The sequence below is a fragment of the Crinia signifera genome, chromosome 7 (genome assembly GCF_055691185.1).
Source record: "Crinia signifera chromosome 7, ASM5569118v1, whole genome shotgun sequence".
NCBI classification, from domain to species: domain Eukaryota; kingdom Metazoa; phylum Chordata; class Amphibia; order Anura; family Myobatrachidae; genus Crinia; species Crinia signifera.
Genome location: NC_139223.1, coordinates 136,211,617 through 136,227,271, shown reverse-complemented (window position 1 = coordinate 136,227,271; position 15,655 = coordinate 136,211,617). Strand labels below are relative to the sequence as shown.

Genomic DNA, 15,655 nt, shown 5'->3' with positions numbered 1-15,655 from the left:
TACATATCTGTGTCAGGCTCTTTGCTGTACTTGCATGCACAATATGTTTCACCTACAGGTGTAAGTTCAGCTCTGTATATACAGATTGTTTAAACTTCCATTTACATTGTAAGATGACCCTCATTCTGAGCTGATCGGAAGGGGGCAAATTCGATGTTTGGGGCTCTACGCATCATTGCGCACCTTTGTCCCTGCCTGCTTGGCGGAGATTTTGTTGGTCACAGTGTGATATGCTTTCTGATATTTCAGGGGTTGGTAACAAAAAAACTCCTGCAGTAACAGGGGTTCTGACACGGGTCCGTGTCTGCAAAGAGAAAAAGGTCATGTGATTTACTTCAATGTTCTGATCCAGCAATGCTAGGGTACCTTTGTGAGAGAATATTGCATTGTTGCAGCATACCAGCTGCAATGGCTGATGGCGCAATTAGCTCTCAGGGCATGCCCGGAAATGATACGCTTTCTGAGCATATTATACAGTATGCAATATTCTTACTATCCCCATAGAAGTTTATGGGTACTGCCTTGTGATAAATATTCAAGGGACCACAGCAGATGTTTCCTTTTAATAAACACATATCCCTAATGCAGGGGCTCCCAATCTTTTTTGATTCACGGCACCCTAGAAAATCAGACTTTTTTTTACGGCACCCCTAGGTCAATTTTTTTTAATTTTGATTGGGTTTATATGCGATTCTTAGTGGCAGTTATGTGGTAAAGGGCAGGATTTGCTTCTGTTGGTACACATTCTATGATTGCCAACTACCAGCACTGGTTTTGCTCATAAATAATTAACCACTAATAATTTGAGTTGGTCCTAGACCACCAAGCCGTGGCACCCCTACATGTGTCCTGAGGCACCCCAGGGAGCCACGGCACACAGTTTGGGAACCACTGCCCTAATGCCTAATTACAGTAACAGTTGTTTTATGAGGATTGACCATAAAAATAACTTAATATTTGACCACAAAAATAGCTTAATAATAAAGCAAAATCAAATAGTTTTATACAAGACTTATGCTGGGTACACACCAGGACGACTAGGGCACGATTCTGTCAATTTAGATCCAATTCCGACCGGTTGTATGCAGATTGTATGTACTATCGTGTGTTTTTGACATTTATTTGATCCGATTCCGATCAAATGCGCGTTCACGCCGCTCGTTTGGTCGCATCTTTGGTCCTACGTGCTGCAGGTAGGATCCGTCAATCCCAGGCCGACCGACCGTCAATCGTATGCAGATCGTGAGTGTTTTTTGCCGCCTCCGTCGTCCGTCCGTCGGTGCGTCCGTCGTTTGATCCAGCCTATTTGAGTGGCATTTCCTAAACACTCCCCCGGCGCCATGTTTTTCCACATAGCAAACAGCGCTGGCGCAGCAGTTGGACTCTCCTTCTTGTCTCATCTCCCAGAACAACAACCTGGTATGTTTGCACTCCCAATGCTCTTCTATGCATGCCCACTGTTGCCACCAATGTATATAGTGTGTATAAAGCACTGGTTTGGCAACCGTGCACCCGACCATGTCACTGTTTTTTTTGGGTGGGCCCCATGTCTGTGTGTATACATATAACCAATGTCCACCATTGCAGTATTCCAAGCACTCCTCTCTGCTAGGCCCCATTCACCTGTGTGTGTGTGTTTGTGTATATATAGATATATATACATAAACCATTGTCCACCATTGCAGTATTCCAAGCACTCCTCTCTGCTAGGCCCCATTCACCTGTGTGTGTGTGTTTGTGTATATATAGATATATATACATAAACCATTGTCCACCATTGCAGTATTCCAAGCACTCCTCTCTGCTAGGCCCCATTCACCTGTGTGTGTGTGTTTGTGTATATATAGATATATATACATAAACCATTGTCCACCATTGCAGTATTCCAAGCACTCCTCTCTGCTAGGCCCCATTCACCTGTGTGTGTGTGTTTGTGTATATATAGATATATATACATAAACCATTGTCCACCATTGCAGTATTCCAAGCACTCCTCTCTGCTAGGCCCCATTCACCTGTGTGTGTGTGTTTGTGTATATATAGATATATATACATAAACCATTGTCCACCATTGCAGTATTCCAAGCACTCCTCTCTGCTAGGCCCCATTCACCTGTGTGTGTGTGTTTGTGTATATATAGATATATATACATAAACCATTGTCCACCATTGCAGTATTCCATGCACTCCTCTCTGCTAGGCCCCATTCACCTGTGTGTGTGAATAGCAATCTGCACAATAAAATGTATAGTGGTTTTCATAAAAGTTTATTAACATTTTAAATACTTAAAACATAAGAACTAGGTAAACTGGTAACTATAACTATAAAAATTTAAATATGAAACAAAACATGGGTATAACTATAACAACTAAAATGGTTTTATCTTTTTACAGTCCCAATGTCCAACGCAAAGGAACAAGAGTTTTTGGAAGGGTTTATTGAAAAATATCGTACACACGAATGCCTGTGGCGAACAAAATCCAAGGAGTATTCAAACAAAATGAAAAGAAACCAAGCCTTGGAGGAGTTGGCACGCTACAGTCTTCCATTTCATCCAGAGGCCAATGTTGAATGGGTGAGGAAACGCATCCAGAATATGCGCACGGTGTTCTTAAAGGAACACAAGAAGATGGAGGCTGCAAAGAAGTCTGGTGCTGGAGTCGACGAGATGTATCAAACATCGCTCTGGTACTATGACCGGTTGACATTCACCCTCAGCCAGGAGTCGATGAGGACAGGAGTAGTCCTTATGGTCGAACATGAAAACCAAGAAGTCGCGGCGCAGGAGGAGGAGGAGAATTCGCAGTCTGCATCGGTGAGTCTATTTTTTTGGCTATCTAATTGATTCCTCCTGCCAATCCACAGCGCCCTCCCCATTAAAGTAGGCCATGTACTCTTCCCTCACCTGTTTGGCTCGTGCACTCCCTGTGTAGCGTTGTGTTGGGGTTTGCAAGGAGGATATCTGCACTACCTCCTCTGGCAGTTCTTGGTCTTCTTGGAGTGCTGTGCCTGTAGCCCTTTGCTGTGTGGCTTTTCTGCGGAGCAAATTGTGCAGGACACAGCACGCCGTGACAACCCAGTCAATTTTGTCCACCCTCAGGTTAATGGCAGTGTGAAAAATGCGAAACCGGCTTGCCAGGATGCCAAAAGCATTTTCCACAACACGCCGTGCCCTGGATAGCCTGTAGTTAAAGATCCTTTTGTCATGGTTCAGGCCCCTTTGCGCATATGGCTTCATGACATGCTCGTGCAGGCCAAAAGCCTCGTCAGCCACAAAAACAAAGTTAAGCCCCTGTTTAGTTTCCTGGACAGACGGCAAGTGAAGGGTGTTCGCTATGAGCCTTTCGTAGAACTTTGTGTCCTTGAAAGTGCCACCATCCGATGCACGGCCATTCCTTCCTACATCCAGGAAGATAAACTCATAGTTGGCATTCACCACAGCCATTAGTACAATGCTAAAATAGCCCTTGTAATTAAAATAGTAGGAACCACTATTGATAGGCTGGGCTATGCGGACATGTTTGCCATCAATGGCTCCACCGCAATTTGGGAAGTTCCATCGCTGTTCAAACTCCTCTGCGATGACTTTCCATTCATTCACGCTGGTAGGGAACTGAAATTAGAAGTAAATAGAATTGATTAGTAAACATGTTCAATTTTTTTACAGCTTGGTGACTACCCACCTGCAACCCCAGACCTATCTGTCCTATCTGAGAATGCATGCACATCTAACGAAGTTCCTACTCCGGCACGCACTCCGCCACCCACCCTGGAACCCACTCCACCACTCCCCCGTGCCAAAAAAATGCGTGGCAAAGGAAAAAAAGGAGAAGCAGCGGCACATGAAGAATTTATGATGCGGGCACATCAAGTCCTGCAAAGAAACCCGGACAAACATGACAACTACTTCACTTATGTGGCAGAGTGTGTTCGCAACATGGCTCCTGACCAGCAACTTACTTTTGAAAAGTTATGCATGGAGTTGGTGTATAATGGCAGTTTAGGGTATCTCAACAGTGGCACTAAAATAGTTGGCATTGGTAGTGCACCAGACACACCACTGTCATTAGAATCACCAGTGCCTACTCCGCCTGCCACCGTAGCAGGCCAGTCGAGCACAATTCCAACACATACCCAGTCAACACCTACACAGCCTTCTCAACCCCCCAAGTACCGTCAATTCTACAGTTCTTTACTGATAGAAGATCCAGAGTGTCCTGTTTTTGAGGATCTGTCTTAAAAAATAGGCTACTTTATCATTTACCATCGACATGGTCTCAGCTGCAGGTATGTGATGGCCACTGCTCACATGGCGTATGGCGCACATCAATGGGGCCGGGACCATTGCATCTGCGCCATGCGCCATGTGGGCCGCAGCCTTTACATATCTGCAGCAGACATCCTCTGCCACACAAGGGCCACAGTGTGTATTTTTGTTTATTTATATGCTGCTACCTGTACCTGCATTACCAGAGGGAGAACAGGATTCTCCTCAATCTGGATAGCAAACTCCATTTATTGCCCTTTTTTCTTTGCCAATAGTATGGGGTACTGTGCGGCAGACATGGTCTCGGCTGCAGGTATGTGATGGCCACTGCTCACATGGCGTATGGCGCACATCAATGGGGCCGGGACCATTGCATCTGCGCCATGCGCCATGTGGGCCGCAGCCTTTACATATCTGCAGCAGACATCCTCTGCCGCGCAGTACCTTATCCCTACTGTTGTAAGGGCATGTTCCAGAAGTTACCAGAGTGTCTTTTGTCTTGGTTTTCTACATATATGCTGCTACCTGTACCTGCATTACCAGAGGGAGAACAGGATTCTCCTCAATCTGGATAGCAAACTCCATTTATTGCCCTTTTTTCTTTGCCAATAGTATGGGGTACTGTGCGGCAGACATGGTCTCAGCTGCAGGTATGTGATGGCCACTGCTCACATGGCGTATGGCGCACATCAATGGGGCCGGGGCCATTGCATCTGCGCCATGCGCCATGTGGGCCGCAGCCTTTACATATCTGCAGCAGACATCCTCTGCCGCACAGTACCTTATCCCTACTGTTGTAAGGGCATGTTCCAGAAGTTACCAGAGTGTTTTTTTTTTGTTTATTTATATGCTGCTACCTGTACCTGCATTACCAGAGGGAGAACAGGATTCTCCTCAATCTGGATAGCAAACTCCATTTATTGCCCTTTTTTCTTTGCCAATAGTATGGGGTACTGTGCGGCAGACATGGTCTCAGCTGCAGGTATGTGATGGCCACTGCTCACATGGCGTATTGCGCACATCAATGGGGCCGGGACCATTGCATCTGCGCCATGCGCCATGTGGGCCGCAGCCTTTACATATCTGCAGCAGACATCCTCTGCCACACAGTAGCCCGTACTTATTGGGAAAGTTTAAACTGGGTCATACATACTTAAATCTTTATATATAGTGTGTGTTTTTGTACAATATCTTTTATATATGGTATTATAATATATTTTTGTTGACACAATCTATTTACTATTTTACATGTTTTAACCATGAAAGGCCTAAAAAACCTGTTTCTGTCCTAGGCCTAAATTATAAATAAAAATATTTTGTTTGCACAATAAAGTGTACAGTGTATATTTCATCCTTACCTTGCAATACTGGTACTGCAGCACCTTCACAATGGCTTTGCAGGTCTCCGGGATGATGAGGCCCAAAGCTTGCGGGGAGATGAGGGATCCAAACTTTAGGTCAGCAAGAGACCGTCCTGTCGCCAGAAACCTCAGGGTGACCACCAGCCGTTCCTCAGCAGGGATAGCCATGCGATACTTGGTATCCTGCTTCTCGATGTGGGGAGTCACCAGACGCAGCAATTCCTGGAATGTGGCATCATCCATCCTCAAGAAGTTACGGAAATCGTCTGGGTTATTCTCCCTGATGTCCCTGAGCAGTGGCATGTGCGAACGAGTCTGACGCTGAAGTAGCCACTGCTTTGTCCAGCATGATCTTTCTCTCCTGCGCTGGGCTCTCTGACGCCTGAGCTTCAAAACTGCATAATAGAGCAGGTACTGTTGCTGGTGACTACCCATCACTGCATTCTCCATAGTGCAGGGTTAAAAGACACTTTGTAATGGCAGGCAAAACAAAGTAATGTGTAAATAGCTATGTCCAGCGTTCAGCAGGTATAAACCAAGCCTCACTAGTAACAAAGCAGAAATACACTGGTTTAAAATGGCTGCTGCTATTCCTATCCCCCTCTGCTAGTCCTCCCCCTCTGCTAGTCCAGCCCCTTCATTCAAATTTCAAAGGCCCATCTGACGACGGTCGCATGTGTTCTTGCAAAAAAAACAAAAACCAGCGATCCGACCGTCTTAACGACCATCGCGGGCGCATCGGGATCGGATCTAGATCGTTCCGCAAAAAAACACAATTTTTGCTAATCGTTTGCTGGGGACTGCCTGGGAGCTCCCGGGAAGTCCAAGGGAAATCGTTCCATGGTCGTCTATCGGTCGTGAACGACGGTGGTCGTCCTGGTGTGTACCCCACTTTACTGTGCACACCAGACAGCCAGACAGTGAAAATAATAGATTATATTAACAATTATTGCCCACGTGGTTGTAGTGTATGTTACAGCACTTTAACCACGTTGGTATCATACATTTAAACATGATTTTAAATAATCTGAAACATCGGTCCCCGCAGAGTGACTGATAAACCTGAATCAGGCCCTAAACTGTAAGAGAATTGTGAATGGATTGCTAATTGCTATCCACAAGCAAATCCATATGCAATTTCCGCAACATCAAACAGTTTTTGCCATTGTGCAAATGTGCGTAACTCTGAGGCTTGCACTAGCCTACGGCTGAGGCAGGCTGGAAGTGGCCAATGCTGATGAAGTAGACCCTGCTCATAAGTTTCCAGACACACCCAGAAAATGGCAAATGTTCACCCCCAAATGCCTGCTATCTGTCACTCAAAGTTCGGCCACTTTGCGTTTCCGATCTATACGTATTATCTGATGCCAATCACCATCGCACATGCACAATGCGAGCTGTACACATGTGCAGTTGTTCGATAATCTCTTGGTTTGCCCCATGTTTGCAATATGCCATCAGCATTCTGTCCCCAGTGACGGATCCAGTGGGACGGGTAATCCATAGTGTATTATTTGCAGAATTGTCAAGAACACCAAATTGCAGATTATGTGTGTACCTTAATGATCTTATATCAACACCTGTTAGTTACCATAACTCACAATTGTCCCTGATTGAGTGGAAGAGTCCTGTTTTCTCTGTAACTCTCCTGCTGGAGAAAAAGGTTTTGTTTTTTGGTGTATTTTCAATTACATACATTAACAATCTGGACATACTGTAGACAATTGCATATTCAGCCTGGTACAATTTAAATCTAGACACTTGTTAATCACTTCCATCCAGGGCCTCTGAAAATTCTAGAAGTGAATTCATGTGGGGGCACCAAATCAAATGTAGGCAGAACCAACACCATATAGGTTGGATTAATGCATCACTACGCCTGTGTGAAAAACGTCGATTTTAATATACTTTGCAGACTAGTGGCCCCCAGACCTTTGAGCTGCTGTGACAAACCACAAATCTCCACATTTCCCATAATAGCCCACGTTTCCCCGCTGAGACTGAACACAGACCCCCAAAAATCCAACAAGTAGACAAACAATTCATTAACATGATCTCCTAAATATCCCCTCCCCCAGCGTGGAGCGTACAATCTATATTCCCTACCGCATGTACCTGCGCACACAGACATTCTAGAGTTAATTTTGTTGGAAGCCAATTGACCTACCAGTATAGTTTTGGATTGTGGGAGGAAACCGGAGAACCCGGAGTAAATCCACGTGAACACAGGGAGAATATACAAACTCTGCACAGTTAGGGCCATAGTGGGTATCGAACCCATGACCTCAGCGCTGTGAGGCAGTAATGCTAACCATTACACAGTCTATCCCCAGATAACACCCACTCCTGTCCCTGTAACCAGGGCCGGCAACAGAAATCTTGGGCCCTGTACAATGATTTTTCTGGGGCCATCCACCTAATTTCAAATCCACACAACCCTCTTCTGCATGAGCCTTATTTAACCTTTCACTGCTCCAGATACTGCTTTCAGGTGTGGACTTCTCTCGTTCTCAGTCCCCCTGGCCTGGTTCCTGGCTTCTACTTCCTGCTGACTCTTGGCTGCTGCTGGCCTGTCACTTTCACAAAAGAACGGCAAGCACTACGAGCAGGCAGGGCAGGTTGTTTGCAGAGTGTTGAACAGACAACCCACGCATGCGCATTAAAAATACAGGAGCATGAGACTGGGGCCAGAACGCCAGTGGTGGGTACAGCTGTGCACCTAGGGCCCCAGGCCGTGTGCACACACACAGAGTAAATGGCTCTGCGTGACGAGCAGCAGGGCGCACACAAAGTAGACGGCAGTGACACACTGTGAGTCAGTCAAACTCAGCCACACACAGATGGTGCACAGTAGACGGCCGGGCCGCAAGGGTCACTGACAGGCCAGCTAGTACAGGCAGCGGCTGTGCCGGGGCATGGAAGCTCTGGGGCCCGTCAGATCGCTGGGGCCTGTCACACTTGTCCCCCTTGACCCCCCCTGTCGTCGGCCCTGTTTGTAACAGATGTCACAATGGACATAGCTGGGCACCCACCTTAGATGAGTATTTGCAGCATCTGGTACTATGCTCTGTGAATCAGTAAAGGTTGTTTGTGTGGGAAACACGAAGGGGGTGGAGCCACTACTCTGGGCACGGCCACATCTTAAAAAACATGTTACTGGCTGATAGGTGGTGTCACAGGTGCGTCAGCCTGCAGGGACTCATGCTTATAACTCTATGCCCAATCTGCCCTTGCCGGTGGGTAATGGCCCCAGACTCGCAGCATTATTGGGCCAGTTTAGTCTTTGTGTCCACATACAAAATGAGTTTTAAAGAAAGTTCCTACTTTGTATCTAGCAAAAATTCTTTCTGTCACAGATCTTTCTTCTATCCATTTTGCCCTCCTTATGATGAATTATAAAAGAAACTATAATAGTAATTTTATGCTAAACAAAAGCATAATTAAGCACTTAATATGAAAACCTAGTTACACCACACAATTATAAAAGTAACGCTAGCTGCCCACGTAAAGGAGATAAATGGGACAAGACTAGCATAGCTGATGTTATCTCAAATTATTTTTTGTCAAATTTATTTTTAATACTCCCTGTTAAACGTTTTGCCTCCCTAGTCTGCAATAAAATATATTAAATACGTTCCTTAATCTGCTCTATATTGGTATTGTTTTATGGATCACTACTATGTGTCCTTTATAAGCAGGACAGAAAAATGATACTGTTGTTTTAGAATATTAAACATGGCAAATGATGCCGTTACTCAATAAGGATCTGGCAGAGACTGGTAAGAAGCTCGGAGCTAAATGAAGATAGCAATGTTTAGTCCGTGGCTTTTTATTGAACACACCAAGGAAGATGTACACGATCACGTATTGCATTTTCAGTGCCATACATCCTGCCCCTTATCGCATGCATTTATTAATGACATATGCATGAAGAATTAAGCAAGGGACAACTCTTCCGATAACATCTAACTCTTGCAAAAAGAGTGATCACTTGGGAGTCCTACTACACATGCGCAGCTATTGGAAAATGCATGCATAAGCTGCGGGGGGAAGGGGGGGACATATTCAAATCTCTCTACTGGGAGTTCTATGGTAAGAAGCCCACAGGCTTCTATAGCTAATGCCATCTACCTGGCACAAGCTATAGTACAAACCCATATAATTCTAATGGGGACTGCAGTCCTAGTGGACCACAGAAAATATCAGAGATCCACTGTGGACCACACCCTCTTCAGTGGTGGGTTTTTTTTAGGGAGCACTCCCCACTGGGGAAGTTTTTATGGGGAGCACTCCCTAAAAGAAAAACACCACACTGTCTCCCGAGGCCGGGAAGCACAGCTGAGCAGTATGTCAGCCGCTGCCCTGCCCCCAGAAACCCGCCTCTGCCCCGGTAACACAACAGCCGGAGGGCGGGGAGAGGAGGAGGCGCGGCCGAGCTGAGGGAGCCGGGCAGCGCAGAAGCTTGCGATGCCCGGTTCTAAGCACAGGCAATCCCGAGAATTTTCTGGGCTTGCCAGTCTGGGCACTGAAGCATAGCCTGGAAAATTCTCGGGATTACCACTGAAGGGGTTTAATGTATAAAAGGATTGCAACAAATCTCTAGCTTTCAGAGGTTTGAACACATTTTAGGGGTTGGTACAGCTACACTATCAGTTGAAATTCAAATGTGTTATAGATTTACAAAAAAAAATTTAAATACTTGCCTGGCAGGTGTCTGTGGCCACACCAGGCTGTACATTACCTGATCTGGTTGCAAACAATACGACCAGTTACATACACAGAGTGGCGGCTGCCAAAAGATAACAGTCTAGCAGCCGCTCACAGGGGGACCTCCCATTCAATCTTCTTTCCTGCACCCTCCCCCAGTGTCTTACTGATTGGACAGCAGGGCAAGACTCCCCACCTGGTGGCTGCACAGAGGAGCAGCCATCCAGGACATATAAATAAACTCAGATGAGTAGCCGCTGGGTACATCAAAGTCATGATGGCTGCATTTATATCAAATCATTTTGGATAAGTTTATATACATATTCTTAACCTAATTCACTAATTAAAAAAATGACCGGTTATTGGAAAAACAAAATCGCCTGTTAAGTGGTTAAAAGTAAAAGTGGTGCACATAGCAACCAGATACTGGCAATCATTTTAAAAACTGTAATACATAAATGATAGTTTACACATGTCCTGTTACATTGTTGATGCATACAGAAGCATTCTGTGCTGAGACTTCAATGCGTAAGAGTCACGGCTGGACGATTCTGCCTAAGAAAATTCGATGCGATTTTCCTATGTAATTTATTCACTGCTTTCTGGCCTTGTGGACTGCACATAAAATCACATGCATGCGATTTTATAGGGACCGATGCCATTTAATTTGGTATACACTTGTATGACATACAATGGGATTTAGGCACCCCCCACTATCCATGACACCCCGAAGCGTGGCGAGCGGCGGCAGAACGCGTCCTCCCGCCCTTTTCATACCCCCACGATCCACGTAAGCGTGGAGTTGATTTTATATAGTGTGGCAAGTGCAGCAAGCCACCGAGCCCAAATCGTGGCGAGCGCACGCGGATTACGTTACATGTATTCCATGTCCCCTCACAGGGCTCGCTGCGCTCGCCACGCTTCGGGCTTGGTGGCTTGCTGCGCTCGCCACACTATATAAAATCAACTCCACACCGACGTGGATAGTGTGGGTATGAAAAGGTCGGGATGACGCGTTCCGCCACCGCTCGCCATGCTTCGGGTGGCGTGGATAGTGGGGGGGGGGTGCCTAAATCCCATTGTATGTCATACAGTGTAAGTACCCTCTAAATCTCATGCGATTTTAACTGCGGTGTGATCCGATGCGATCTCATCGCACCACCCAAGGACAGAGAGCAGTGAATAAATTACATAGGAAAATTGCATCACATGTGATTGCATCGCATGCAAAAAAATTGCATGCGATGCAATGCGATTTCCCTACGGTGCCGTACGTATGCTAATTGGGCGCCCTGCTAATACATAAGTACCGAAAATACGTATAGATCGGAGATGCAAAGTAGCCGAACTTTGAGTGACAGAGAGCAGGCATTTGGGGGTGAAAACTTGCCATTTTCTAGATGTGTCTGAAAACGCAGGCGTTCATCTTCTTCATCGGTGTTAACCACTTCCACCCTGTCTCAGCCGTAGGCTAGTGCAAGCCTCAGAGTTACGCACATTTGCACAAATGGTAAAAACTGTTCGATGTTGCGGAAATTGCATATGGATTTGCTTGTGTATAGCAATTAGCAATCCATTCACAATTCTCTTACAATTTAGGGCCTGATTCAGGTTTATCGGTCACCTGCAAATTCTCTGCGGGGACCGATGTTTCGGATGCTTTAAAATCATGTTTTAATGTATGATACCAACGTGGTTAAAGTGCTTTAACATACACTGCAACCACATGGGCAATAATTGTTAATATAATCTATTATTTTCACTGTCTGGCTGTCTGGTGTGCACAGTAAGTCTTGTATAAAACTATTTGATTTTGCTTTATTATTAAGCTATTTTTGTGGTCAAATATTAAGTTATTTTTATGGTCAATCCTCATAAAACAACTGTTGCATTAATTAGGCATTAGGGATATATGTATATTAAAAGGAAACATCTGCTGCGGTCCCTTGAATATTTATCACAAAGGCAGTACCCATAAACTTCTATGGGAATAGTAAGAATACTGCATACTGTATAATAAGCTCAGAAAGCGTATCATTTCCGGGCATGCCCTGAGAGCTAATAGCGCCATCAGCCATTGCAGCTGGTATGCTACAACAATGCAATATTCTCTCACAAACGTAGATTAGCATTGCTGGATCAGAACCTTGAAGTAAATCACATGACCTTTTTCTCTTTGCAGACACGGATCTGTGTCATAGCCCCTGTGCCTGCAGGAACTTTTTTCTTACCAACCCCTGAAATATCAGAAAGCTTATCAGAAAACTGTGGCCAACAAAACCTCCGCCAAGCAGGCAGGGACAAAGGTGCGCAATGCAGGTGCATATTTTAGATGATGAAGAAGATGATGAGGATAATTAATTGCCCCAAGCACAAGCTAATAATTGGTTGTTCGGAAATGCTCCACTGCATTGAGTGGTGCTTCCTCCTTACCGCCTAACATCTTGAGAAGGAATGGAGCGGGGCTGTAGAGGAAATGCTGTATCTGTTAGTCACGCCCCCATTTTTTGAGGGTAGGTGCCCACTGCTCTAGGAGCTGCTGGTTATGCCCCCTATAGCCCACTTGGATCTTGCATCCTCCGTGGCCCTCTGTCCTTTAAATAGACATTGGGCGGTATTCAATGTGAATACCTGCGAGGTGCAGCGAATCCTTTTTAGGATTCGCTGCACATTCGCCACGTTCCGGAGCCAGCGGGCTCCGGTATTCAACGTGTCAGGGGCTCGCTGCCCCTGACAGGCGAATATGAGCTCCTGCGGCGATTGCCGCAGGGAGCCTGAGGAGGGTGCCAGGCAGAGAGATGGAAGTCTCTCTGCCTGCCCCTGAACGTTTGTGGGGGGCAGGCGGGCTCCCCGGGTGCCAGGCAGCACAGGCTGCCCCCCGGGGGTGCCAGCAGGGGGCCGCGTATATTCACTATACCCGAACGTAACATCGGGTGCAGTGAATATATGAATATGTAATGAGCGGCTCGGCTCCGGCGCCCCCTTCTGGCTGCTGTGTAAAAAAAAAAATATATATATATATATTTTTTTAAATTAAATATATATTCATGTGCTTACAGCACATGAATAAAAGTAGCATGCCCCTCCTCAGAATAAAATTCCTGATTTTTAGACACCAAATGTAAAAAACAAAACACTTTATTTTAGAAGTTCACATTCCACTTCACCATAAAAAGATAGCGATTGCTACTCGGTGAATCATGACGAAAAAAACCTTGAAATGTATTCGCCATGTGGTCATTGAATAGGGTGATTCACCGTTTTTGTCAAAAATTCGCCAAACAGCACAAATTCGCCATAAAAACATGGCGAATCAGGCTCATTGAATACCGCCCATTATGTGCATGTGCACAGCATCTATTCCCATAGCAAATGATGGGCACAAAAGAGCCACCCAACTTCTCCTCCCATCATGGAACACTGCAACCCACTGGTGGGGCAGTGGGACAGTGGGACAGTGCCCAGCAGTGGGACAGTGGGACAACGCTCGGCAGGACTGCCTTTTTTCTGCATATGAGCTGAGGAGTTGTTCATGCTGTATGCTGTATTTCATAGGTTTTCACAGTTTTAAGTTTTAAAAATGAATGTATTCCTTGTAAATAAGAGAAGGTGGAAATCACAGGTGGAAGTGAAATATAAGTGTTATTTGTGTCTGGTATAATATATTGTATGTTGTTACACTGTATATTTTATAAGTCTGTACCCATTGTTTAACTCTTTGTCCATCAAGGTTGATTAATAAGAGAGAACCATCTATCATACCATAGATTGACACTATTGTCTGCACTTTAATTTAATAATGAAAATCACATTGGGGGTGATTCTGGTTTGCTAGGTAATCTGTGAACCTCGAAGCTTACCGAGCACCAGACACCGCCCAGCCACTACTCCGAATATCCGTGCCGTGGCGGCTGCCAAAAGATAACAGTCTAGCAGCCGCTCACAGAGGGACCTCCCATTCAATCTTCTTTCATGCACCCTCCCCCAGTGTCTTACTTGTAGCCAATCATTGCTGATTGGACAGCAGGGCAGGACTGCCCACCTAGTGGCTGCACAGAGGAGTGGCAATCCAGGACATATAAATAAACTCAGATGAGTAGCCGCTGGGTACATCAAAGTCATGATGGCTGCATTGGTTTCCAATGTCTTCTTTATTTATTGTTTTATATCAAATAATTTTGGATAAGTTTATATACATGACCTAATTCACTAATTAAAAAATGACCGGTTATTGGAAAAACAAAATCGCATGTTAAGTGGTTAAAAGTAAAAAGTGGTGCACATAGCAACCAGATACTGGCAATCATTTTGTACACTGTAATACATAGATGATAGCTTCTGTGCTGAAACTTCAATGCGTAAGAGTCTCGCCTGCTACTTCGTATGCATCACTAGCCAGCTCCTGCTGGTTCCCTTAAAAAGTCGACATAGAGTAGGGTCACCTATGCCAAGAGTTGTCTGTATACATCGCAGTGAAAACGTAAGAGGACATATCTTTAAATCTGATTGTTGTGATGGGCAACAACTCCACTGTTTCATTTTAGAAGTTTCAATAAATATACTGTATACATCATTAGACTGTCAGCTGTACGCCATCTGTATTCAGCGTCAGACAGCTTTAAAGAGACATAGATAGATAGATAAATAGATAGATAGATAGATAGATAGATAGAAAGATCTCTTTATAGTGGACCAAAGAAGCTATTGGAGAGCTATGATCTTCTATGACTACAAGACAGCAGGAGGGTAATGTCGGACAGCAAGCTGCTTTTGGGGTGGAAGCACCATCCTAAACACGTGTTTGAGTGGGTTGCAGAATTTCTGTATGGGAGATGGTCTCTGGAAGATGAGGAGCGTTGCAGCCGACCTATGTCTCTTGAAGTAGACTCCATGGTGACTGAGGTCAAAATAGGGAAGGAAATCGGCACAAGATAGGCATCTCATCGGGATTCATATGCTTTATATGCCACTAAAAGCTTGGCCTGGGCAAGGTTTCTGCATACTGGTTGCAAAATCAGCTGACTCAAGAGCAGAAAGACCCTTGGGGGACTTGGTGCCTCAAATGTTGATAAGTGAAATGCTGGCATTTTGTAAAATGGCGATGTCAGGATTAGTGTTAGATTTAGGGACAGAGACATACTTACTGACGCATTTGCAGTTCCGGGACATTAAATGCAACATGCGACTCCCAAACAGCCAGAGTGTTATCTGCAGCTGCAGGGTTATAGATAAACTTAGAGTTAAGCTTAATGTTAGGCTTAGGATTTTTATCGAAAATAGACCCACGTCGCCATACATATACCCCACATATGTATACCC

General features: G+C 45.2%; 2 protein-coding genes across 2 annotated transcripts in view; both read left to right on the top strand.

Moving 5' to 3' along the window:
- Positions 1 to 15,655, top strand: part of ARHGAP15 (Rho GTPase activating protein 15) — a 579,674-nt gene that overhangs the window by 47,676 nt on the left and 516,343 nt on the right. The gene's annotated exons all lie outside the window — the stretch shown is intronic.
- On the top strand, positions 2,057 to 5,832 carry LOC146020609 (uncharacterized). Its single transcript, XM_083153857.1, has 2 exons — positions 2,057 to 2,816; positions 3,669 to 5,832. Exons 1-2 carry the CDS (start codon positions 2,400 to 2,402, stop codon positions 4,239 to 4,241), a joined length of 990 nt encoding a protein of 329 aa, XP_083009983.1. The 5' UTR covers positions 2,057 to 2,399; the 3' UTR covers positions 4,242 to 5,832.